The sequence below is a fragment of the Peromyscus eremicus genome, chromosome 15, assembly GCF_949786415.1.
Source record: "Peromyscus eremicus chromosome 15, PerEre_H2_v1, whole genome shotgun sequence".
Lineage (NCBI taxonomy): Eukaryota > Metazoa > Chordata > Mammalia > Rodentia > Cricetidae > Peromyscus > Peromyscus eremicus.
Window position 1 is genome coordinate 40,926,944 of NC_081431.1, and position 26,589 is coordinate 40,953,532.

At 50.3% G+C, this 26,589-nt stretch overlaps 1 protein-coding gene across 1 annotated transcript; it reads right to left on the minus strand.

Moving 5' to 3' along the window:
- Positions 1-7,992: 7,992 nt before the first annotated feature.
- Rgs16 (regulator of G protein signaling 16) lies at positions 7,993-12,710 on the minus strand. The gene is made up of 5 exons (XM_059280180.1): positions 12,667-12,710; positions 12,200-12,310; positions 11,444-11,505; positions 10,993-11,159; positions 7,993-9,783 (listed from the first exon to the last, which is right to left on the minus strand). The coding sequence occupies exons 1-5, from the start codon at positions 12,708-12,710 to the stop codon at positions 9,517-9,519; spliced, it is 651 nt and encodes a 216-aa protein (XP_059136163.1). The 3' UTR covers positions 7,993-9,516.
- Between the last annotated feature and the right edge of the window lie 13,879 nt (positions 12,711-26,589).

Genomic DNA, 26,589 nt, shown 5'->3' on the forward strand with positions numbered 1-26,589 from the left:
CACCGACTGCTCTTCCAGAGGTCCTGAGTTCAATTCCCAGCAACCACATGGTGGCTCACAACCATCTGTAATGAGATCTGGCGCCCTCTTCTGTATACATAATAAATAAATAAATCTTTAAAAAAAAAAAAAAAAAAAAAAAAGATGTCCAGGTATGATGGAGTTCCTGGCGGTCCCTTTTCCTGTAGGCTTCATGGTTGTTGTTTTCCTCTAGAGCATCAATACATCCTGCTGTTTCCAATCTGTCTTTGTGCGTGCTATTTTGCTATCTGAACAGATAATAGTAACAAGGATTGTCATGGTGGTGGTTGAGGTGTTGTTGTTAGTGGTGGTGGTGGTGGTGGTGGAGGTGGTTGAGGTGGAGGTGGTTTAGGTGGTTTAGGTGGTGGTGGTGGTGGTGGTAGTTGAGGTATTGGTGGTGGTGGTGGAGGTGGTGGTGGTTGAGGTATTGGTGGTGGTGGTGGTGGTGGTGGAGGTGGTGGAGATGGTGGTGGTGGTGGTGATGGTGGTAGTGGTGGTGGTGGTTGAGGTATTGGTGGTGATAGTGTTGGTGGTGGTGGTGGTGGTGGTGGTGGTGGTGGTGGTGGTGGAGGTGGTGGAGATGGTGGTGGTGGTGGTGATGGTGGTAGTGGTGGTGGTGGTGGTGGTAATGGTGGTGGTGGTTGAGGTATTGGTGGTGATAGTGTTGTTGGTGGTGGTGGTGGTAATGGTGGTGGTGGTGGTGGTGGAGGTGTTTGAGATGGTGGTGGTTGAGGTGGTGGTGTTTTAGGTGTAGTCGGTGGTGGTAGTAATGGTGGTGGTGGTGGTAGTTGAGGTATTGGTGGTGATAGTGTTGGAGGTGGTGGTGGTAATTATGCTAGTTATAGAAAACATTTGCATAGCTCTTCTGGAACTGTTCTGAGCACTTCACAGACACCAACTCAGAGAAGCAAATCTTCTTGTGATAGCTACTGTTTTCCACCCCATTTTACAGATAAGGGAACTAAGGCATAAAGTGGTTAAGTAACTTGCTGTGCTCGGAAGACTGGGCTACATCACAGAGAACGACAAACCTACCTTCATTCCCATTGAAGCCAGACAGGGAACAAAATAACTCAATCACGTAGTGTATCTTACAGTGGAAAAACCCACAGGGAAAAATAAGGTAGACATGGGAGGTTTTAGAGTCCTGGAGACACAGGCCAGTCAGTAAAGTGTTTGCCTTGCAAACTCAAGACCTGAATTCAATGCCTAGACCTCATGCCAGAAGGAGACCCAGAGGCACAATCTCCAGAGCCTGGGTAATCAAGAGTGGGCTGCAGTGGAGCATTTATAATCCCACTGCTGGGGAGACATAGACAATCGGGGTCCTCAAGACCAGCCAACACACCACACCACACCACACACACACACACACCACCACCACCACCACCACCACCCACAACACACAAACACATACACAATACACACACACACACACAACACACACAATACACACACACACACAACACACACAATACACACACACATTAAATACCAGGGTGGGAAATCTCCACAGACTGGTTGGGGAAGGCGTGGGGGGTGCTTTGTTCAGAAGGTGACATTTGAGCAGACTGGAGGAAAAGGCTGCTGCACAAATGCCTCAGAAGGAACTGTAGGGACAAAGGCCCTGAGGCAGGAACAATTTCTGAAATAATCGAGGAACAGCTTAGAGATCCATGAAGCTGGAGTGAGAGGGAACGGGACGTTGAAATCCGAGTCATGTCGGGCCTTAGGGACCCTTGTGAGGACTTTGGATTCCACCCAGAGCAAGATGGCCACCAAAACTGGGAAGTCAGGAGACGTTCAGCTCTGTTTGGACTTCCGGTGCCTCTGTCCTCGAGCAATAAACCACAACCGAACTTAATTCATAACTACAGAAAGCTGATGCTTGTACATGTGTAACAGATAGGGCTCTCCTCCAATCCGTGCAGCCGGGCTTCAGTTCCAGGGATTGTCTGACAGACCAAGCTCTCAGGAGGCATGCTGTCACTACGCCTCATTTCCATCTTCCGAGTGTGGATGCCAATCTTATTCCCTCTGTTGCTGTGGTAAAGACACTGACTAAAATCAACACGGAGAGAAAGGGTTTAGTTGGCTTGTGGGTTGAAGGATTAAAAAAAACAAGTGGTGGAGTGTAGACGAATTTCTAAAAGTCTTATTAAATGAGAAACACAGAGCCAAATGCAGAAGTAGTAGTCGAAGAGATCAGAGAAATAGGAAAGAGCCACTGACTAGCCTTATCTTACCACTACGCCTTAGCTTTCCAAGACAGAGTCCTCCTGTCTAACCGTGTTTTTATTGCCTTCCTGTTCTGCCTTCTCATTGGCTCTAAGCCCAGCCACATCACTTCCTCATCACTGCCTGTCTATACAGACCTCCAGGTCTCTATGATTGGTACTGGGGTTAAAGGCGTGTGTCACCACGCTGTGTCCTTGACCACACAGAGACTCTGCCTGCCATGTGGTCTGATTAAGGGCGTGTGCCACCAGTGCCTGACTTCTGTTTATGGCTCGCTATGACCTCTGATCTCCAGGCAAACTTTATTTATTAACGTACAAATAAAATATCACATTTCAGCACAAATATAATATTACCACAGTGAAGTGAGCTACCTTTAAGGAAGGCCCCTAAGAGAACACGCCACACACAACAGAGTTAGTCCAAGAGGTTTGTTGGGGGAGGGGGAGAGGGAAAGAGGGAAAAGCCTTCTCAGAGTGGGGACATGAGAGAGGCAGACACTCAGACGGACAGGCAGAGAGAACAGGCAAGAGACAAGAGCTGTGACTGACACTTTAAGAGGTGTGTGCCCTGCATAGCTGAGCGTGGGAAAGCACCTGGCGGCAGATGATGACATAAGCTATGTCTCCGTGGCCGAGGCAGGCTGGTCACAGCAGCCGGAACTAACATGGGTTATATACTCCATCATCCAGGGAAGCCAGGGCATGAACTCAAGGCAGGAACCTGGAGGCAGGAACTGAAACCATGGGGGATGATGTTTACTGGCTTGTTCCCCATGGCCTGTTCAGCTTGTTTTCTTTGTACAACCCGGAACCACCTGCTTAGCCACAAGCCAGACTGATGGAGGCAATTCCCCAGTTGAGGTTCCCTCTTCTGGGTGACTCCAGTTTGTATCTAATTGACAAAAACATAAGTGATTTGTGGATCAGGTGGCTATGGGATGGAGTTCGAAAACTGTTCTGGCTTTTACTGCCACCTGATCCACAAATCATCTATTACTCGGCCGAGCGTTGCTATGTGGAGTGTCTAAAGGGCTTCCTTTAACAGACTGTTAAAATAATCCAGCTAAGGTCAGCGCCGAACAGAGCAGAGCAGGGCACGGGGTAGCAAAGCATGCCCTTTTGTTCTGAGCAGCAGCTAACTCCTGGAGAAGGCTGACTTCCTCCACAGCCTGCGCGGAGGAAGCTTGCCTGTCGTGAGCAGTGTAGGAAGAACTCAGCCCAGAGGAAATCCAGGACTTGATTACATGATCCTGACAGGTTTGGGGCTGTGCCGGGTGATCTGGGGTACGAGGAGATAAAGATCCATGCGCAATTGGATGCTCTTTGGAAGCGGGAGAAATTTCACGATGGCTGCCTTCCTCTTTGTTTTCTAGGAACTGGGCGGAACAAAGGGGAGCCGGATTGACAGCAGTCACTCAGGATAGCCAGCAGAGGGCGACGTTTAGCTACTTTTGTGGTGATAGAGACTCTTGCCCAGTCTGGTGTTTGGTCCGCATTACCGGTTCCCTTATTTTTGTCTTGTTTCCCCCGCAGTCATCTCTAATTGCTGCTGACGTTCTGTGGGGATGCTTCTGTCTAGGAGAAGCGCTATATACAGCCGCTGAGCAGAGAGCTGCCAGGGCCGTTTTGCTCATGTATGTGTTTTCTCTCATATTTAGAATTGAGCCATGATGGATACATTGGGGAATAAGTTCCACCCGCAAAAGAAGCCATCTAGTCTGAATGGGTCATTTTGGAAAGCTAAGTACCATTTCCCTCATCCTGGCACTTCTTCCCAGAGAAGAATTTTAAACAACCCAGATCAGACCCCAGAGGGGTTGCAGGTCTGACTGATTTCTAAGAGGTAAAACTGGCACACTGATTTGATATATATATTTTTATGATTCCAAATCCCAATCCTAAAATTCATTTGAGGCCACTTATAGTAGAAAGCATGCATATAATAAAACTCTAAACTATTAACACATGAATAAGAAATTTCGTGAATAACGGGGAAGCAACCATCGGATTCCAGTAGAAAACTCAACCCTGGATCAAGGCCAGGGCAGAGAGTAAGAGTGACCCTTGTGAGGAAAACACAATGATTTATTAGCTGTCACATCAAACATGAGCATGAGAGGCGTGTCACTTGGTACCAGCTGCCCTCTTGGGGGAGGATAAGTGTTGGCACAGAAAAGCATGGAGGTGAGTAGCAGGAACCATGACTTCCCCCGGACCATCTTGAACCAAGAGACTCCAGGAGGAGATGGCCGGAGAGACAGACTAGGACCACCTTCTTGCAGGAGAAGAGATCAGTCTGTTCACAGAGCCCAGGCCCCGGGTGAGGTTTAAACTTTGAAGAAGGAATAATTTACTAAGAATAGAGAGCAAGTCCAGGAGTGAGTGGAAAGCCTGGACTGGAGATACAGAGTGAAAACACAAGGCCAGGGTAAATGTGAGGACATAACCCCTCTCTCCCTGACCCACTTTCACACTCAAGATGTTAGAACTGTGGCTGTGATTGTCTCAAGCCTTCCTTTGACCAAAAAGAACATCGACTGCAGGGCTTGCCTTTGAGCTCACTTCCAGAGATGCACTTAGCTCACCCAAAGCCTTCTGGGATCTCGAGCAGAAGACAATGGGTAAAGAGGAATTGACTGAATACTGCCATTCTCCTATCAGTAATGTGCGGATGGTCTGGACAGGCTTGCTAGGCAGCAACAGCTAACTGGTCCAGCTACTTGCTACCTCTTTACATTCGAGTGATTCCCCTAAACTTTCTGGGCCTTAGCTTCTATATTGTTAATGTTATAGGATCCTTACAAGGATTATAGAAATTAACATATGTAAAATATTTAGAGCAGTATCTGCCAGATACAAGTATTTGCTATTTTTTGAGCATGCCACCAAGCTGTCTGATACACACTTTTCATACGTTTTCTGTCATCACAAAACCTCTTTGAAGCCAATGCTATTTATAGTCGCATTTTATAATACAAAGTGAGAGTCTCGGAAATTGAGCAATACACTGATTAGTGAGCCACAGACATGAGATTCACATCAGTTGCCTAGCTCTGAACATTGCATCATGCTTTCAGTGAGGCTGCCTTTTTTTTTGTTTTTTTTTTTTTTGTTTTTGTTTTTTCGAGACAGGGTTTCTCTGTGTAGCTTTGAGCCTTTCCTGGAACTCGCTTTGGAGACCAGGCTGGCCTCAAACTCACAGAGATCCGCCTGGCTCTGCCTCCCGAGTGCTGGGACTAAAGGCGTGCGCCACCACCGCCCGGTGAGGCTGCCTCTTAAATGGGAACGCACTGTACATTTTTAAAGATCCACACATTCTTGCTTTACTGGAAGTCTAAGCCAGTGCCTGAGCTCGTGATTGTTGATGGTTAGTCTCGCTTGTCACCTTGACAAGCCTCTAGAGGGGTGGGTCTCTGAGAATGTTTTCTGGAAGGTTGGAGTGGCCGGTGAAGACCCTTCCGTGGAGTGGGCAGCATCTTCCAGCTGCTGCCAAGACATGGGAGTTCTGATTGGGGAAAAGGCTACAAACTTGGCCCACCTGCCTCTGCTCCCTGCAGGTAAGTCCATCTGCCCTGTGACAGTGCCTAACCCCCTTACATCTCTCACCCTTAGGATGGACCTCAGATGTTTAACTTCAGGTTTTCTCTTCTTCTCCAAAGCTGGACCAATTTCAAGCACTCCACTCACATCGAATTACCTTGAATCCGCACTTCGTAGTGCCTGGACCCCTGAACAGTCTCTTACCCCAGACCTTCCAGATTGGGAAGTTAATTTTTAGCCCTAAAAGAACTAAGGAAATTTTGGCTTAACTCCTACACACAGGCGAATTATTAACACACACTGTGTTAATAATTCCAACGTCATCAAAATTTCATATGTTCACAAAAATGAATTAATAAACCAAACATATTCCAGCCATTATATAGAATTCCACAGGAAAAAGCGGAACTTTCTAAAACGGTGGAAGTTCAGGCTGGAGAGAAGTAGCTCAGCAGTTAAACACGTACGTCTGATCTTCTAAAGCCCCCAAGTCGGGCTCCCAGCACCCACATGAGTGGCTCACAGCCACCCGTAATCACAATTCTAGGGATCATACTTCTCTGGCTTCTTCAGGCGCCTGCATTCATGGGCACATAACCACACACCAGTACACATAATTAAATATGTATTAACCTTAAAAGTCAGACGAGCCTAAGAAAAAGCATGGTCATGGCCACAGGGGGGCAGCAGAGGGTAAAATATGAGCTGGCCTTCCTCAGCCACAGAAGCACCGTTGAGTGGGTGTTGTGTTCTCTGTAGCATGCTGGCTTAATCGATGCCTACTGCCTTACATGTCCTCAACAGGGATTCTGGAATGCTCCACAAGCAGCAGACAAAATATATAGAAAACTGGGGGCGAGGACCTGTGTAAGTCTGGAGTCTGGAGTCTGGCAAAGGGAGGTGATGACCATTGGCAGCATTAAGGAATGTCCGTGTTTTATTTATACAAGCATCTACAGCAGTAGAAAATGGAGACGCAGGGCCTCATGGCTAGTAAGATGGCCCAGCAGGTGAAGGTGCTTGCTGCCAAGGCTGACCTGAGTTCAACCCCCAGAACCCACATGGTAGAAGCCGAGAAGTAACTCCTGTACATTGTCCTCTGACTTCCACATGCATGTTGTGGCATGCATGTGTGCAGAGCGAACACACACACACACACACACACACACACACACACACACACACACATGCCCCACAATTCTAAGCACTTCTGCCTTCCTTCCATCCTTGGTCATGGTCCTCTCTGCCCATCTCACGCAGACAGATGCCCCCACATGGTAACCGCTCACCAGCTACACCACACACGTTTCTTCCTCCAGGAACTTGTAGAGCTGTCGTCTGGACCATATGAGGTCAAGGTCTGCCTGAGTGTTTGTTCTCATATTTATTTTATTATGTATTTAATCATTTAATTTCTGAGGCAGGATTTCTGTGTGTAACAGCCCTGGCTGTCCTGGAACTCGCTCTGTAGACCAGGCTGGCCTCGAACTCACAGAGATCCACCTGCCTCTGCCTCCTGAGTGCTGGGATTAAAGGTGTGCACCATCGCCATCCAGCTGTTCCCATATTCTTGCCTAGGCCCTCAGTGTCAGAATCCCGCCTGCCATCACCCAAGAATCCTGGATCCAGATGTAGGGTGTGATTCTGAGGGGTCTTTACCCCTAAGTATTTGAGCTCTGACCACCCTGGGAATTTAGGGGAGAGATGAAAGCCAATAGCATGTCGGGATATATAACTGTATCAACAGTTAACTATAGCACCACATAAAAATATTGTCTCTTCTTTTCAACCGGGATCTCACTATGTAATTTAGGTTATTCTCAAACTCACAATTCTCCTGCGTCATTCTCCTAAGAGCTGGGATTCCAGGCTTTCCCTACTGTGTGCCTGGCAAGACCATCTTTTCAGGTAGTTGGCAAGCAGGAAACAAAGAGCAAGCTTTCAGGAATGAGGTGACCCAGAAGGCAATGGGCAAAAGAGGTTGGTCCCTGCAGACTGCCCCCCAAAGCTCAACCCTTGCATGCCTTCAGCCACCCACCCCATCCTGTCCCCCAATTTACAGAATCCCCAGAGGTCTGTGACATCACACGTTCTCCATACCTCCCTGGACCACCTTCCCAACCATATAGTCTTTGGAGACAGGATGTTACACTTGCATTTTATTTTCATTTCTTACAAGAATATAACACGCTCAAACAGGAAAACGGGGATTGCATACACTGCTGATAAGGGAACCCAGTTCCCCTGGTTAACAATAAATAAATATTAAAACAGTGGGGTGTTCCCCCGACAGCCCTCAGTGGTTCCCAAGGCTTGCAGAGGTAGAGTCTGGTGGGGAGAGGAGGCACAGCCAGGCAGTGGCTCCCGCTGAGATTCTCCAGTAGAGGCAAGCAAACCACAATAAATAACCACAGCGACACTAACAGCTGAGACAATCAGCACAACACAATGTAACAATATATTATACTTAAATAATTTTCTCCTGGAGAAGCCTCAAGTGCAGAGAGAACAATGTTGGCGACCTGGGTCTCCACTGCCGGTTTGGTCTCTGGTGCGGGAAGTCGAACTTACTTAGAATGTTTGTTCGGTAAGACCCAGAGGGGATAGGTGGGTTGATTCCCCCCCCCCCCAGCCCCGACCTTCCAAGCAGCCCTCAATCCGCCCTGGTTGCACTCCCAGCTTCCGATCCAGACCTGTCTTGGTCCCTGGTCTACCTCTCCCCTATGACAGTGGGCATCTCCTGTCTACAGGAAAGAAACACAAGGCTCCTCTTCCACCGGGGGGCGTCTCTCGTTCCCAGTCTCATAGTCGCAAAGAGAGCTGATTTGACTTCAGCTAGACTTCTGGGCTCCTCCTACAGATGGGTTTTCTCCCTCACTCGGTTGCTGGACTTGAGTGGACATGGCCCCGGTGCCCGAAGCCCCCTTCCATCCACCTCCCCCCTCTTAGACCTCATCTCCCAAGGCCGTGCAGGGCTCAGTAAGGCCTCCCAGTTAGCCCTGTTCAATGGTGGACCCTGCGGCAAATGTAAGGACAGGGGGCCACCCACAGAAGGCCACCAAGAGCACCCAGTCTAGGGTCACACGAGCAAAGTGGCTTCTTTTCCAGGGCTCATTATTGGCCTGGAAAGGGGCTCACAGGCCAGGTTTTGAGGTATAAAAATCCCATTGGGGGCAAGAATCCTATTGACGCCTTGACCCCCGTGAGACCGTAAGAATGAACACGGGAATGTTAAGAAGCCTACGCTGGGGGACCCCTGGTATCTCTGGGAAGGCGAGCGCAGACGAGGAAGGTTCCACATTCACAGTTTTTTCTAGGCCCAGTCCAGGAATGAGGAAATCAAGAGGTGCCCAAAGCCAACGTCTTGCAGGTGAGCAGCTGCTACGGTTCTCTCCAGCTCCCGTTCTCAAGGTTCCCAACCCACCCCAGCGTTCCTTTGTGCCCCCGACCCTTCCCCGGAGCGCCCCCGTACAGCCTCCTGGTCCAGCTCTCAGCCACAGGTCCGGGAAGTGAGGAGCCTCTCCCACCCCGAGCCCCCCACGGTATCTGGAGGAGAGGGAATTCTTCACATCCAGGATGCGGGAATGTCTGTCCCTTCACTGTCCTCTGGCACTTGTTGGGCAGAACCTGCCTCCCACACACTGGGCAGCTGCTTCAGGGACGGACGGGTGGACTCCACCTCTCTTCCTGCTGGCTTCTCGGCTGCTGTGGAGGCTCAAGTATGTGAAGGCTCAGCTGGGCTGCTGCTGCTGCTGCTGCTGCTGCTGCTGCTGCTGCTGCTGCTGCTGCTGCTGGATGCAGAGGTGGAGGTGGCCGAGGCTTGGGCAGCCAGGTCCCGGTAAGCAGACGACTTGAGGAAGCGGGGGTAGGAGTCCTTCTCCATCAGGGTGCGCGTCTTCCCCTGAGCCACGTCGAAGCAACTGGCCGTGGCTGCCTGCACATTGGTCTTGGTCAGCTCCCGGGTCTCATGATCTATGTTCACCTGTGGGAAGCAGGGTAAGTGCGACGGTGAGAAACGGGTACAGAGTGGCCGGGCAGGGAGTCGGGCGGGCAAGCCAGGTCACGGAAAGAACACCAGACACTGAATAAAGAAGGAGACTCCCTTCCTAATTTTTTTTTTTTAATTATTTTTTTATGTGTTTGGCCTGCTTAAGTGTGTCCACCACATGTGTGCGGGAGCCTGTGGAGGTCTGAAGAGGATGTTGGATCCCCAGAACTGGAGTTAGAGGAGGTCGTGAGCTGCCATGCTGGTGATGGGAATATAAGAGTTCTAGAGGTTTAGAGTGAGGTGACCTATGTCCTCTGTAAGAGCAGCCAGTGCTCTTAACCACTGAGCCATCTCTCCAGCCCCACTAGGCAGCTTTTCAGCTCTGGGACAGTTCCCATATCAGACCCCACAGGCTGCTGCTCCTCCGATCTCTCAGGATTAACTGTATGCACGACCTCATGTCCTGCTGTCTCCCTGGTCCTTCCCTCTCTCCATCCTTACACCTCCCTGCTTTGTGTGCTGTTTCACTGCTTCCTAAACTCCCATGGTGCGCTCTGTCCACACCCCACCTGGCTTACACTGAATTGGTTTACTGATATTTTCCCTCATTAGAATAGAATCCCATTAGAGATTTGTTTTTTTTTCATTGATATATCCTCTGAGATCAGAAAAGTGCCTTGCATATAAATGACAATACATCTTTATAGATTGATGTGAAATATAGAAGCAACCAGAAAACGATACAAAAGCATGGCATTACTCAGGTATGCCCACCAGGTGGCGCCATGGCTACTGTGTAGATAATTCCAGGAGGGAAAGCTGACTTGCTTTAAAAAAAAAAAAAAAAAACTGTCCCCAAAAGGTGGGTGCAAGTCAGCCAGAGCACTAAGCCAGTTCCTGTGATGACTTTGTTCCTCCAGTTGATGTGCTGAGGTTTAAAAAATAATAATAATAATAACTGAGGTTTAAAAAAAAAATCACAAATGTAGGTACAGAGAGAAGGCAAAAAGCCTGCCCTGTCCTGGGCCGCCAAGAGTCACAAAGCCTAGTGTCTGGTCACTGAGACCCTACCCCTCTGTAACCAAGAAGACCCCTGTACTGCAAAACCTCATTCTTCCTCACTGGCCCCCACTGGCCCTGGCTCTCAGTTGGGAGGAGGCAGGTGGGGTCTGGCAGAGTCACGGCGAGTGAAGGGACACTGACCTCTTTAGGGGCTTCACTGCGAATGTACTCCTCAAAGATGCGGTGAGCCCTGGTGGCCAGTTTGGTGGCCGACCGGGTCTTCTTGAACTCCTCACAGGCCAGCCAGAACTCCAGGTTCTCCTCGCTGAACTCCGTCTTCAGGAAGGCGTGGAAGGCCGCCACTCCATCTGGTGGGGGGGGGGGGGGGGAGGAGACAGGTCAGATTAGGGGGCAGCTGGGAATAAAAGGAGAAAAGACAGCAATTGCCGTTAATGGCCCTATTTTTAGAATGTAATTTTCCTGAACAAGGCTCTGCCTTTGTGTTCTGAACAGAGCCTGACACACTGGGGGACCGGGATTATTATTACTACTACTATTATTTTGCCCGGGTTTTTTCAGCATCCCTGGGACAAGCTCCAAGCACATGAGCAGGCACGTGCCCTTCACAGACAGACAACAGGGTCCTACTTACTCTTGCTGCTCAGCAACAAATCAAAGGACTCTCTCCATCCCAGAACATCTTCCGAGAAGCTTCTGCCAAGAGAAGGGGAAAGAGCAGAGATTTTTAAATTAATCTTTTTTTTTTTTTAAAGTCAAGAAAGGCATAGCCCACATCCTAGGCAGAAGTTGCTAATTATCAGAGCTAAGCCCTCAGATTCATACGGAGTCAGAGTAAGCAGTGAGGTTATATAATGGGCAACTGGGCATCCAGCCACAATGCCAGGGGCCCCTTTAGACCTCAGCCAGCATCCCTAAGGCTCCCTTTTCTGTAACCAAAATTGATTCTGTTTCCCCAGATTCTCAGCTCCGATTTGCACAACTCTCCAATGAAGCAGGAGCTTCACAGAAATTCTCTCTACCTACAACCCAGACCCTAGCACAGCACCTGTACTGCTGGCCTTCAATAAAAAAAGGGGGCTTCTAGGCAAGGGGCTCTCTAAATAGAAGTAGACCCCCGTCTTAGTCCTGTATTCAAGCGCAATGGCATCTCCAGATCAAAGTCCTGTAAACAGGAGTGCATGTCGTATGTGCAGGCATCTGCTGGGGTCTGCAAAACCCAGCCTCCACCAACTGCTCCATGGAGCTCGGCTGTCACAGCACAGCAGCAGAGTCTCACTAAAATCTCCAGAGAGGGTGGTGGCTTAGGCGCCTCATGCCTGTCTCCTCCTGTTTTCCCTCTCAGGCTTCCTCCCCCTCGAACCCCAGGGCTGGAGAGAACAGGACTTACCTCTCTTTGCTATGTTTACTGGTCCACTCGAATTTGCTAATCCCCCCAATATCGGAGCTCAGCTCTGATTTATGAAGAAAGACCCCCAGACGTGTCTTGAACTCTTTAGCTCTGAAAGACAAACCACGAGCATGTAAGGATTCTGTTTGCTCTGCCAGCACAGAGAAGTTGGGGCGGGGGCGGGGGTCCCACGAGAACTAACTCCACCACCCCATAGTTCAGTCCCAAGAAACCTGAGTACACTCGACCATTCCCCAAGACCCCCAAAGCTTTTCTCATTAGCGTCTCCAAGTTCTAGGCCACAACAGCAGCCCTCGAGCTGAGCCCTGATAGGTCTTAACACTTTGGGGGCTTTAAGGCGCTGCGGTCGCGCTCCGCTGTCCCCTCTACCTAAGTTTTCCAGGCCTGACGGCTGGTGGATTCAGGACGTTGTGGTCGGGACGGCTAAACAAACTCACTCCTCTTACCTCTCCAGGCAGGAGTTGGGGAAGGTGGCCAGGGTGCGGCACATGGTTGCGGGCGCAGGGCAGCACGTCTCGGGGAGGAGAGTGGCGGGTTCCGCGGGGCACTGGAAGGCGAACCGGGAAAAAGCGAGGCCGTCCCAGGTACCGGACTGCACGGACCGGGTCTGGAGAGGAGCACGCGCCGGGGCCCGGGCCACCATTGCTTTTATCCCCGAGGGGCGGGGCGGGGTCCCGGAGTTGCCGACCAATAAGAAACTAGGGCTGAGTCTTGCGAGGGAGGAGGCGGGGCGGGGAGCCCGAAGGGCGGGGCGCGACTGGCAGCCCCCAGGGCCTCCTCCCAGAGCGCACGGGGCTGTCCCCACCCCGGAGGTCGGAGACTTGGGGTGCCAGGAGAGGAGGAAGGCTTGAAGACGAGACGTACGCCCACAGATTGCCAGGAATAAAAAAAAAAAAAAAAAAAAAGCCCCGCCGACCGACCTCTAGTAAAAGCAAGAAAACAACTCAGAAGTGTCAGGAGGGGGTTGGTGGGGGTGGCCGGTCCCGGAGGCACTTAAGAGCTCACAGGAGAGGCTGGGCTTCTAGGGTCACAGAGGACAGGAGCACAGGGTGCATCACAAGAAAAAGTGCACATCACCGTTATACTGAACTCTCGCAGGTCAGAACAGGCACCATTCTACGTGTTCCGAAGGTGAAGCGAGCTAAGTAAGCTATTCACCCCACTGCCATCACCTCCACTTAGGAGAGGAAGGGATCAGAGGATCAGAAAACTTGGCCAAGATCAGGGTTGGAAACAGCAGGCATGTGGGAAAACATTTATTTAACGCAATTATAGCAGAAACCTTTGCAACGGTGCAAAAAAGGTTTAATTGTTCTATAGTTACAGGGTAAATATTAGTGCCTGGATTCAGATTTGGATTTACCATGTTTTTCCCACTGGAAAGAAAAAAGCTAGCAGACACAACTCTGTGACTGATCAGTGACCCTGAGGCTAAGCATCTCTGGGCTAACAGTAATAAATATGTGCTGCTCCTCACCCTCCCATAAAAGCACCACAGTCTTCCCTATTGACCCTCAGTTCCCTTTGAGATCGTGACTGAGAGGCAGCCGGTGAGGTTAAGGGTAGATACTTGTGGAGTTTCAAATCCTGGTTCTCCTGTATGCTGATGAGAGACCTTAGGCAAACTTCATCTTTCCAGACGTTTCCATTTCTTCATGTCTAGCACTACGCTTACTGTTGTGGGGATTCAAGAAGGTTTCCGTTACCTCAGGAAACATTCTGCAGCATTGGCGTGCATGCTAGGGAGAGTTCTCAGAACCGAACTGGGAGGAAAGAAAAGCAGTGAGGCTGAACAGAGAAGTGATGTCACACCATTTCAGGAGAGACCCCCGGAGGGTCTTCAAGGACGCTCTAGATTGGTGTTGGACCTTCACAAATGTCTACATCCAAAGCCAAGGGGCAGGCCCTGACATTAACCATTTATTGGGTGCTGCTGGGCTGAGATGGCCTGACCTGGCTCCAGGTAACTCCTCTGTCAAGAACAACAACAGAAACCGTGCCACAGAAGATACCCACAGACTAGAGAAGGGGATCTAGGTGACATGCCAAAGTACCCACATCCACATGTAAAGTGCTTGGAGCAAGACTTAGCACGTAATCGGCACTCTATGTTGCATTTCAGTTTTACTTAGCCAGAATTCTAGACAATAAGAAAAACGATTTTTTTTGTGTGTGTGCCTTTTAGAATACAGATTTCCATTTCATAAATGTCATCTTCAGAGTAACAGTTCTTGAGCAAGGCCTGCTCTGTGCTCCTTGAAGTAAAAGATCAAGGAAGGTAGGAAGAGAGGGAGGGAGGGGCCTGGAGATGCAGCTTGGTGGTGGAGCACTTGCCAAGTCCGCGCCAGACCTTGGGTTTGAGCCCCGGCAGAAGGATAAGGAGAAAAATAGGCAGAGGAGAAGAAAGAGACAACGGGGGAGTTCTAACCCAAGAAAGCTCAACTAGAAGGCTGGAGGACGTGGAGGGGAGTGTGAGAGAGAGAGCAGGAGGGGAGGGAGGCCTATGAACTAGTAGTTGTCGAGGAAGTTAAGATGATCGAGTCCAAAGTTAGACACAGTGTGGGACAATTGGTCGAGTAGACTCCCCCCTTGAGCCAGGCCCTGTGAGGGGTGACCTAGTTAGTCAACACAGTGTACTCTCAACTGTTTGAAGCCTTTCCCAAACTCCCACGTACTCAGTGGAGAGCCAAGGCAGGTAGGATATGGCACCCCTTCCCATCACACTTCTATCTTGGATGCAGTCAACGCCACATCCACATGCCCATCTTGCCAACCTCAGCTCTTGAGGATGTCCTACCTCACAGCCCCAGGGCTAGACTGGTGCTGGGCCGTGGTTATATTGGCAGGGGTGGGAGGATGTCTTGTAGAGCAGCTGGGTGTCTCAAGTCTTCAAGTCCAGCCAGCCCACCGGGAGCACCTCCTGGTTCTGAGGCAAAGGTGCTCAGCTGAGCTGAGGGTTTTGTTTTGCTTGGTGCTCCTATGATGCCCACCGACACACTTTTATCACACAGCAGCCAGGCACAGATGTTATCTGTGTTATCATGTGTTACCCATGGCACAGCCATTCTCCGTGTGACAAAGGAGGAGGAAAAAAAAAAAAAGGTATGGATGGATCAGACTCTGGTGTCACCTGCACTCTTGCCCGTAGTTGAATCAGCCCAGACAGAGCCACGTGACAACAATACTGATTTCTTCACAGACTCCTCTCAAACTTCCCTGTCCATTCTGCATCCCTGTAAATAGGCCACAGGAGGCTTTTAATTTCCATTTTTGCAGGCAACAAAACAGCAGTGCCCGAGGTGCCCTTCATTAAATGAATCCAAACTGCAACTAGCTGAAGCCAGGGCTGTCTCCGGATTCCTGAGCTGGAATGTTCTATTTGATAAAGCAAGCAGAGACAAAGGGATTGATGTGCAACCACAGACGACAGGCAGATCTGAGAGCACACAGCTCCCTGCTGCAGATGAAGAGCCCTCCTCAGAGTTCAACCTGCCTCCCGGTTGCCATGGTTACCTCTCCAGTTTCCAGACAGAAACTTTTTGAAGTTCACAATGCATCCCAAATTCTCCTCCCAGCAGGTCAGTTCCTATCTGTGATTTCAGAAATGCGACTGACTCCACCGCTGGTGTGAATCTAGCCAGTTGAATTTGCGCTTGTGAATCGCACTGGCTTTGACGAAACCTGACCTCATTTTTTTTTTGCCCAGCACATCCAGCACAGCTGCCATTAAAGAATGGAGGGTGTGAGGACAACAGCTTTGTGGCCTGGGTCATCGGGGATCAGCAATCTGGGCAGAGCTGGGGTCAAGATTAAACACCCCACAGTGTCCCAGCCTGGCCATCCTTCATCTCCATCAGCCCCTGTGGTACCCAGCACTAGCCTTTCTGTAGTAGCAGAAGTCCAGACAGGAGCTTTGTCTAGTGTAAATGGTGTGGTAGTGAATGACTGTAATCTCCTAAAACACACACACACACACACACACACACACACACACACACACACACACAATCCCCACAGTGCTCTGGATCCTCCAAATTGAAAATATATATATATATTTTTTAATTTACTGTGTTCTGAAGTCAGTAGGAAACAACAACTTGTTAGACTCTTCCCTTACCACCAGGATTTTATAATTCAGGAGCTAGGAAAATGGGTTGGTAGGTAAAGTACCTGCTTCACAAACATGGGAACCCCAGTTGGGGTCTCCAACACCCACCTAAAAAGCCAGGGCTGTTAATCCTGGGGCTGGCAAGGGAGAGGTGTGGGATATACTGACAGAGACAGATGGATTCCTGGGGCTTGTTGACCATCCAGCCTAGCTAAAACCCAGGCTCACAGGGAGAAAACAGAAGTCCATCCCTGGAGGAAATGGCGGGATGCTGCACTCATCCCACGATTCTGTCTCCCGTATCCTCTCCCCACCCCACCCCCCTTACTTACTCGTTCCATTCCTTTCTCTCCACTCACATTTTCCATTTTTCAGCCCTTGCCCTGAGCTGTTGTGTCGTCACTGGCTCTGGACTTTTCTGCTTCCTTACTTCCTAGTCCCCTGTGTCTACAATTCCCGAGTGTGGCTGTGGAAAGCCCCGGCCTCTGCTGAAGTCCCTCAGTTAATCTCTGAACTCTGCAGTCCCCTGCAATCCTTCCCAGCCCATGCTTCTCCACCCCCATTTGCTCCTAGAAGGTCCTGGCTCCCACTTGGGAGGGAGTCCAGGGCTAGCATCCTGTAGTCGGACCTTTAGCTTCCAAAGTCTTGGTCAGGGAATCATTGAGTCCTGAAGACCCTAGCCCCTCCCTGTCCTCCAGAACCCCGGCCACTGTTAGATGGAGCCTGGCTCTCTCTGTTTATGCTTCCTGGTTTCTGGCATGTTGGTATGAATCTTCATAACTACCAAGCGTGGTGTTTATGGTTGGGCACACATGAGCTTGTCTGCCAAGCTACGATGTCTTCCCACCACCACAGTGGACCGTCCACCTGCCTCCAGCCTCCTGGATTCCCCCTGACCAAGTTTCCTGACCTCTCCCCTTGCTTGCTCACCCCATGTTGACTCCGCTCACACATCTGCCCACTGCTCTGCAGTTGTAGTGGGAGCACTTGGGAGATTGAGTCAGCCGGTGGCATCCACGACCCCATTTAATCCTAATATTGCCATTTCCAAACTGGGAGAATTACCTAAGAGTTTCTAAACATCTTCCTCCTCTTCCTCGTTGTGGCTCCCCACCCACTTCCTCCTCTTTTCTGAGAGCACCTCTCTTCCATTCACTAAGACTCGGAAATGAACTTTAGATTTTCCTCAGGTCGGCATTTTCCAAGGCCCTGAGAAGTCATTCAGAGTGAAAGATTCTAGAAGAGGGAATAACTGAGGCCTGGCATTTGCAAGTGGCTGAGAAGCAGGAGTCAGACCTCTGGTTCTAAGACTAGGTGCAGAGCTGTTTTTCATCCCAGAACTGCAGAGTCCTGCAGGTTCTGGGTGAGGCCATGCTTTGTTTCAGGCAGGAACCAAGCCTTGAAGGACCCTAACACCCACCACCCTGGGGCTGGAGTAGAGGAGGTATTCCAGCTATCCCCAGCATCACCCCTCTGCCACCCTCCACCACACACACACACACACACACACACACACACACACACACACACACCCCCCAACAGGAACTCCAAGCAGGGTGCAGCACTCTCCAAGAAAATGGCGAACAGCCCACAGCTGTGCCAATGGCACACCAGAGATCCAGAACAGGTGAGAAGACAGCATTGCTCAGCTCTCAAATTCGGGGCAGCAGGACTCAAAGACACTCACAGAGGAAGGTCCCATGATTAACTGTTTATGGCCCAGCCCAGAAACTCAGCAAATTAAACCATCCCCGGTTTCAAGGACACTTAGCTCTTCTTGGTGGGAAGCTTGCTTAGGCAGGATGGAGATGATCACAGAGATGCTTCAAACCCCGAATCTTGATGCCCTGCACCATATCCAACACGATACACACTCGCTAAGTACCAAATCTATGAATAAACAAAGGAACAAGTCCCACAGACATAGAGAATGTAATACCCTTGGAGAATCACTGTCAACCCTACCTCCCCAGGGTCTTTGAGTTGCAAGCATTCTCTGCTGAACTCACGCCAGGCAATTTTCTGGAAACGGGTCCCAGAAGGGCTAGATTATGCAGTGAAATTTAATGCTATGCATGCCCCTAACATGGACCGCCACAGTAGCTTTTGGAGTCTCCTGGAGCGCAGTAAATGGAACCAAGTCTGCAGGAGGAGCAGACAGCAAGGCTGAAGCCAGGAACAGGACACCGAGCACAGCTGGAACCTGAATGAACTCTCCTTGTCCCTCAAAGCCCCTGCTACAAAACTCTCAGCACATCTCGCCTCCTGCCTCCTTCGGGTCCTGTGGGGGGAGGGGACATTCCCAAGATGCCTGTTTGAGAACCCCAGCCAGCCAGGTCTGTGTTGAGTAGGAGGATTTTTAGTGGCATTACCAGTCTATCACACATCAATACTCCAGACTCAGCCAAGACTAGACCCCAGATGTGTCCAAAAGGTCCAAACCCAGAACTATTCAATGCTGATCTCAGAGCAGCTTGGGTCTAGGCCCTGGCTACCACTCTAGTCATGTCTCCACGTTATCCTAAATTACTCCTAGACCTCATCTGGGACATGAGGAACCCCAGAACAGCAAGCCCCAGCATATGAACACCAATGACATTTTCCAACATAATGCCAGAGGCACTGGAGGGCTTTGCCATGTCCTAGGAGTTAGGGACCCTTTGTGCAATAACCTCCCCCCATTTTGAGCCACTCTCCACGAGTCCCCTTGGTGACAGGGGAGGTGGGATGTGGGGATGAGAAGGGCTGGTCCAGAGACACAAGTTCCATAGGCAAACAGAGGCTCCACACGGCCCCTGCATTAGCCACGATGCTGGGACAAGTTGTAAGCAAACGTGCCTCTCTCAATGCGCCCACAACACCTGAACAGAGGGAGAAAAAACGTGGATTGATGTGTGAGCAGCTGGGAGGCTGGGTCTGGCAGCAGGGGAGGGGGAGGGCGGGAGTGAGCAACAGGAACAGGTGGTCCTTTCACAAGCTCCCAGGCCATCCGCCCCTGACACAGCAGCTGTCCCAGAAACAGGCCCAGGTGGACAGAGGGAGCAGCGCGGCAGGGGGCCCGTGATGTTTTGCAGAGAAAGAAATGAGCTTTCCATAATGGGGCCCCACACATCTGAGCAGGGGCAACACGCGGGGAGCTGTGTGACTGGGCCTCTCTCCCCCACCCACCAGCAGGCAGCTGGCTCAGCTGCTCCAAGGCCACCAGGGAATCTTCTCGATCCAGAATCCCCAGGCTTCTCAAACTGCCTGGCTACAGTAATAACAATGGCGGCAGCGGGTATTTACTGAGTGTTGCGTCTGAGTTCTCCATGCCGGCTTCTCACAGTCCTACAGAATCCTGCCCCAGCCTCTGAAGAAGGTGCAGTGATCGTGGTTGACAGGTGGAGAAACTGAGGCACAGAGAGATCAATTGAGGAACAGACAGAAGGACCAAGCTGTGATTGACCCCCAGGTCATCGAATTCCACTACCATTTCAGTCAGCTACTCACTCTGCAGACTGCACAACCCCCCTCCCTCATTGTTCCAGAAAATTACTTCTGGCCCTGAGCTCCAGGAGGGCTCCTGCAATAAATGTTTTCTTTCACATATACTTCTAGCCGGTCTTCATTTCTCAGAAGGGGCCAGAGGGAGTTGAAAAAAAAGGGGAGGGCTTTCAACTTCCTAAGTGCAGTATACAGAAGGGCAACCCTGTTACTCCCAGGAGCTTTTGGCCCTGGGGCAACTCTGTTCATCATTCTAAAACGGCCATCCCCTCTAAACGTGGTACTACACTCTGAAGCCCTCTCCGAGAGTCTGGAATTCCACACGCAGGAGCTCATCTAGTGCTCCTTGTGGCCTGTCTGTTAGGACGGGTCCTCTGTCCCCCATCTGTGCACTCTGTGCGGATACAGTCCAGGATTCCGACCTGGACCCTCATCTCTGCTCCGACTCTGGCCTCCACCACTCAGCTGCTATTGTATGTATCAGGTATGCTGATGGGTCCCACACCTAGGCTGGCCTCTCCTAGAGTTCAGGACCTGTACCGCCACCTGGAAATCAGAAGTCTTCCTACTTAACCTATCTGAAGTCAATTCAATGTCTTAGACGCATCATCCCACATCCCACTTCACTGGATCGGAGGCATTAATGAATGACGTTAGTGCCTCTGTTTGGCAGCTTTTGAAAGCCATCTCGGGTGTGGTGGCACATGCTTGTAAGCTCTGTATTCTGAAGGAGGGACAGGAGATGTTTAAGGTCACCCTTGGCTATATAGTGAGTTCAGGGACAGCCTGGGCTACATGAGACGTGGGACCCTATCTCAAAATAATGAAAAAAAAGAGAAGGGGAGAAGAGTCAGAATGAGGGAGAGAAGGAGGGAGGGAGGGAAGGGAGGAGAGCAGAAGTGGGAGGGATGAATGGGTCTTATTTACATTCTCTCCACCACTACCACCACTTTCTAGCCAGCCTCCAGGATCTATCAGCTCCCACCTGGCCGCTGGATTCTTCCCCTTCACCTGAGCTGCCACTGCCCCCAGCCTCTTTAATCCCCTCCCTCTCCATCTTTCCCATCCAACCCACCTGTCACCAACATGGTGTCCTCTTGTTCTCAAGGTCTCCAGCTTTTTCCACCTCCCCAGAGTCACACTGAAACTCCATTATCGGCACACACAACTCGTTCACAATCGGGTCCATCAGTCATGCCTACCTCTTTTTCCAGGTCCCTTGAGGTCATTCACCTGTTTGCATTTACACAAAGCCTTACTGCTACCTGGAGTGACCCTCCTCTTTTTTCCAATGAAGTTCCGTTCATCTGACCGGACCCGAGCTCCAAATTCGCCAGTTTAAGCATTCTCATTCTCAGAAGATGCGTGAAGTGCTTAAGAGTGAATTTGATTTGATCTGTGTGCATGTGTGAGTGCAGCTGCGTGCTTGCTGAGGCGCATGTGGAGAGGTCAGAGGACAACCTCCTCTGAGGTTGCTTCTCGATCTCCACACCTTGTTGGAGGCAGTCTCTTTCTGCTTGTCACTAGCTACCCCTAGGAAGTTGCAGGGGTTCTCCCTTCTCAGCCTCCAATCTCTTTGTAGGAACAATGGGGTCACAGACGTGTACGACCACGCCTGGCTTTTTGACATGACGTCTGAGGATTCAAACCTCAAGTCTTTGGCTTGTACAAGAAGCGCTTTACCTAAAGCTGAGCTATCTCCCAAGCCGGGGTGAATTTCATATCTTACTTCTTTTCAAATGCTTCAGCTACATATGTCTACATATATGCATACATTGGTGTAAATCCATATCTGCTTTTCTGTATTTCAAGAGAAAAGAAAAAGGCCACTATGGAAGTGGTGGAGGAAGGGCATTGTGGAGTCTGAGTGGTAGACACTATAACCATCTATCTTCACCCTTACTTACTGTATGCTTGAAATTCTCTCTAATAAAAAGCTGGTGGGAAGACGCCTTTATTGCCCCCTGGCAATACACTTTACCTTTCTCTCCTTCCCTAACAGTGTATATTTGCCAACAATTATGTGCTTAGAAACCTTCAACAGACTATTTCCTCTCATGAGGCTGTGCTTGAGGAGACACAAGCCAGAGGCCTGAGACTCCGCCAGGGTTACCATACATCAGCCCTTCCTTGCTTCATTCATGGGCAAGATAATACCTCGCTCTCTGCTGAATGAGTTGTGAATGAAGTAACACGATATAAAACACGGGAAATCTACACTCTGTGATGGCTCTATGATTAACTGGCTGTGTGGTCATGAGCAATCACTAACCTCTCTGGGCCCGGGTTTTCTCATTAGCAAACAGGAACTAATAATGGCTGTTTCCGCCAACAAATGGGGGTGGGGGGGGGTGAAAGTACTCTGAGAAATAAACCTGTATGTTAACTTTATTTTTGTTATTAAAATAAGAAAGACTTTGTCCTGACCAATGAAAGATTCTGAGTCAGTGTGAGTGTGTTGAGGATATGGGGGAGGGTGCTACTTTCTTGCATGAAGGATGGGAATTTCCACTCAGCTGGAAGTAGTACACTCCGCAGCTTGGGCTTCATTGTCTCTCACCCCCTGCCTCCACCCCGCCTTTCCTTTTCTCTAACCAAGAGACAACTGCTGGGAAACACGGCTGGGAATCTTAAAATAGAGCAACAGATATCTTCAGCTCACAGCCTAGGGCTCAGTCGCGCTGTGGACTTGGGCAGGACTCAACAATTGGCTCACGTGGCCCTGTGCTCCGGAAGAGCCAGCCCATGGAAAAAGTATCCACATGCCTTCCAGAAAAGGGCCATCATCCAGGATACCGTGTTTGGCTTGGCTGCCGGTCCGAGGCCCCACTGACCAAGATGCTCTGGCCCTGATAGTCTTGTGCCTCGGGGGACCCGGCTCTCAGAAGGTCCAGCTCTTCCTGGAAGCAGTAGCGGTCCTACTGGAAGAATGGGGATACAAGGGGCCCCGGGTCAGGGTAGGGATGAGGGGTCCAAAACTCAGTTCTTTAGAAGGTGCTTGACTTCAGGCTGAGGATCAGATATGAGCTGCTTATGTAACTAAACACGGATGAACATACTGTGGGCAAATGGAGAGCCACCTGGACGAGTGGACCCAATGAACCCAAAGTTCCCGACTGACAACCTTTCACCCTGATTCCTAGGGAAAAGGTCGCTACCTAAGTGTGTGTTTTGGGGGGTGAGGCCATAGGACAAAACTAGTACTCCCCTCTCCCATGCCCCCCCCCAAAAAAAAACCTATTCTCTCCCCTGAATGTCAATTAATCAGGCATGAGTATGGTGCCAAGCCTCCTTGGGTATGTCGGTGCCTTTGATCCTCACAACTGTGGTGCACGGGAAATACTCTTATCCCACTTTACGAATAGGGGAGGAGCTGAGACACACGGAGTCCCACCATCTCCCCATGACCGAGCCAGGATCCAAAGCCGGTCACTACCTACAGCTCCCGTGGGCTCCACACACGGCTCTGCCAAGCAGCCGGCAGGCCCTGCCAGAGTGCACCGGTCTACTGACCCACATTCTCACAGAGAAGCTGGGACCGAGGAAGACTGGGGAAATCTCAGATATCACTAATAGTGAATTATGACTGCCGTAAAGAAGGCAGAGCTTGAAAGGAGAGCTGCTGAGCGAGGTGCTCTGTGGAGGGCACCGACGGAGTTTCTGTGGGGAAAGGAAGAAAAGGCTTTTTCTCTAGCTCGAAGAGAAATACGAAAATCTTGGGGTACCCCACAAAATTTTCAGGGTGTTGCAGAAAACAGACAAGAACAAAGGGAGGCAGTTGAAAACCCCTCAACAAAACCGCTTTGATGAGGCACAGCAGGTGCCAGGGCTTTGGGCTAGACACCTAAGCCTCCCACAGCCACCCAGAACTCCCCAGCCGCCCCGGCAGACTCCGCTGCCCCTAGAAACCGGATGCGGATGCGGTAGCCACCGCTGTCCACAAACTGGATCCTCCACCATCCCTCCGCTTTGAACTACCACCTCCTGATTACACGGCCCAGAGGGGTGTGGCTCATTGCCGCCCATGCTGCTGATGCAAAGTTAAAAATCTGTGCTGGGCAGACGACACACAGAGGCAGGAATTCCCAATCTACTGGGTATGCAGACCAGGCTCAGGGGATAGATGACACTGAAAACCATCCACTCATCATTCATTCATTCATTCATTCATTCATTCATTTTGTGTGTGTGTGTTGAGCATGCTTGTGGAAGTCAGAAGACAACCTTGGATGTTAGTCCTTACCTTCCACCTTGTTCGAAGCAGGGCCTCTCTTTTTGTTACTGCATATACCAGGCTTCCAGAGAGTCTCCTGCCTCCGCCTCCCCACTTTCTGTGTAGGAGCACTGAGATTACAGACATGAGCGATATTGCTTTGGGTGGGTTCTGGGATTCGAACTCAGGTCCTCATGTTTGCATAGAAAGCGCTCTACCCACTAAGCCTCCCTTATGTCTCAGACTGACCTCAAACTCCTGATCCTTCAGCTTCAGCCTTCCAAATACTGAGATTGTGACCATGGGCCAACACACCTGGCTCGTCCACTCCGTAGTAGACTGCACCCATCCTCACCATACTTACAGTCACAACCTCGTTTGTCTAACGCAGCTCTTTCCCTTCCCTGGGTTGAATTACAGCTTCTCATCCAATAAAAATAGCAGCTACTGATTTTGAGCACTTAATAGATGCAAAGTCTTTAAGATACCATGCTGCTTCGTGCTCTCTACTTCCTGATGCAGAATCCAGGGCTTTGGGACACAGAGGAAATTGCCCAGGCTCTGTGAACCAACAGGCGGAGTTTAAATACCAACGGTGCTAGATGGTTTTATGTCACCTTAACACAAGCTGGAGCATCTGAGAGGAGATAATCTCAATTGAGAAAATGCCTTCATGAGATGGGGCTCTAGGCAAGCCTGTCTTCATTAGTGTTTCATGTGGGAGGGCCCGCCCATTGTGGGTGGGGCCACCCCTGGGCTGGAGGTCTTGGGTGCTATAAGAAAGCAAGCTGAGCAAGCCATGATGAGCAAGCCAGTAAGCAGCACTTCTCCATGACCTCTGCACCAGCTCCCGCCTCCAGGTTCCTGCCCTGTTTGAGTTCCTGTCCTGACTTCTTTCAGTGATGAACAGTGATGTGGAAGCGTAAGCCAAATAAACCCTTTCCTCCCCAACTTGCTTTTTGGTCATGGTGTTTCATCACAGCAAGAGAAACCCTAACTAGGATACCAACCCATGTTTGTAATGCTCTCAGCATGTGCCCCCCCCCGGGGGGCTGACAGGAAAAGCAGGCAAAGCATCAGCACAAAAGCATCCCCACCTCCTCCTCCAGAAGTCCGACCACATGGGAAACAGGAACAACAGTCCGCTCCTCTGGATTTAGGGCCGCAGACTCTTCCAGCCAGTCAACTCCAACGTGGGCTTCTGCAGCTGTCCAGCCTCCCAGACAGACAGCTGGACTCCAAGTGCCCAGCCGCCACCTCCACCCTCTGAGCCTGCACATTTGAAACCTCCAGAAAGGCCCTCTGGGGTACACCACTGGACAGGGCTCCGCTGTACACAGAGAGACCATGACTCCCGGCTGCTCGAGAGTTGCATGACTGAATGACTCCATGCTCTCCAGTTTTCACTGCCGTTGTTGGTCTTTGGCTACTTTTCAGCTCATTGACCCTGGGCACTCCAGCTTGATGCTTCCTCCCCATGCCTTCCTTTCTTAGCAAGCAAAGATGTAGAAGCCAGTAGTGAGGTGGACCGTGGAAGTGCAATATTAATGGCATCCCAGGGAAAATCATCTTATAAAGTGGAGGGAAAATCCATTTGATATGAAAGATTAGTCTCTAAAATATTTCTATCAAAATCCTTTTGATTTTTATTAATAACATTGCATGCATAGGGGCCATGTAGTAATAATCAGTACTTTAAAATGAGTAATTCAGTCAGAGACCATGGGGAGAAGAGAATAGTGAGAACATATACTGATTTCTGGGTCTTTCTGTGTTGGGCTTAATCATGATTAGCCCCACTTCTTAGGACTCAGTTTCTCTCCTAACATAGAGTCATTTGCATACTTGGTGAGGCAATTGGTGAGATTTAAATTAAGCTGTCTGTCTAAGGTCCTGTGGGAATCAGCACAAGGTCTTATTAGAATGCAGCCTGCAGGTGTCTGTGAAGAGAACTGACTTTGCCTGGGGTATGATGCAGAGGTTGGCCATCATCACCAGCTAAGTGCCCTCCCCAGGGCTAGGTGTCTCTCTTCCCAGAAGTGCCCCCGCTGAGTCTCTCCTAGCAAGGAGGTCTGGCACAGCATCATTCACACTTTCTCTAAGGCCAGAGCGACAGAACAAGCAGATGGCTACAAGGCTCACAGTGCTGTCCCCGGCTGCTGCAAGTCAACACAGAAGTGTTTCCCCGGGCAGCAGACAGCTGCCATCGTAGGTGTGAACCAAACATGGAAACCTCTGGAGATTTGTCTTTTGCTTCTAAGAGACACAATTTAGCAGAGCTGCTGAAAATACAGGACACAGTGCCTCAGCATGGAGGCTCTCAGGGCCATGGAGGAGGGGAGTGTGGCCTGCTTCCCAGCAGGACTCAAATGCCCATCGTGTTAATGTCCTCCCGTGTGCCGACTTGTCTCCACTTGTCTCTTTTACATTCAGACACTTAGCTAAGACTCCGACTGAATCTCCAGAAATGCTGAGACTCTGCCTAGAGATCTCCAGGCAGACTGGAAGTCAACCTATTTCTCACATCTCTCAAGATTTCTTTCTCAGGAGGCAGGGGCAGGCGGA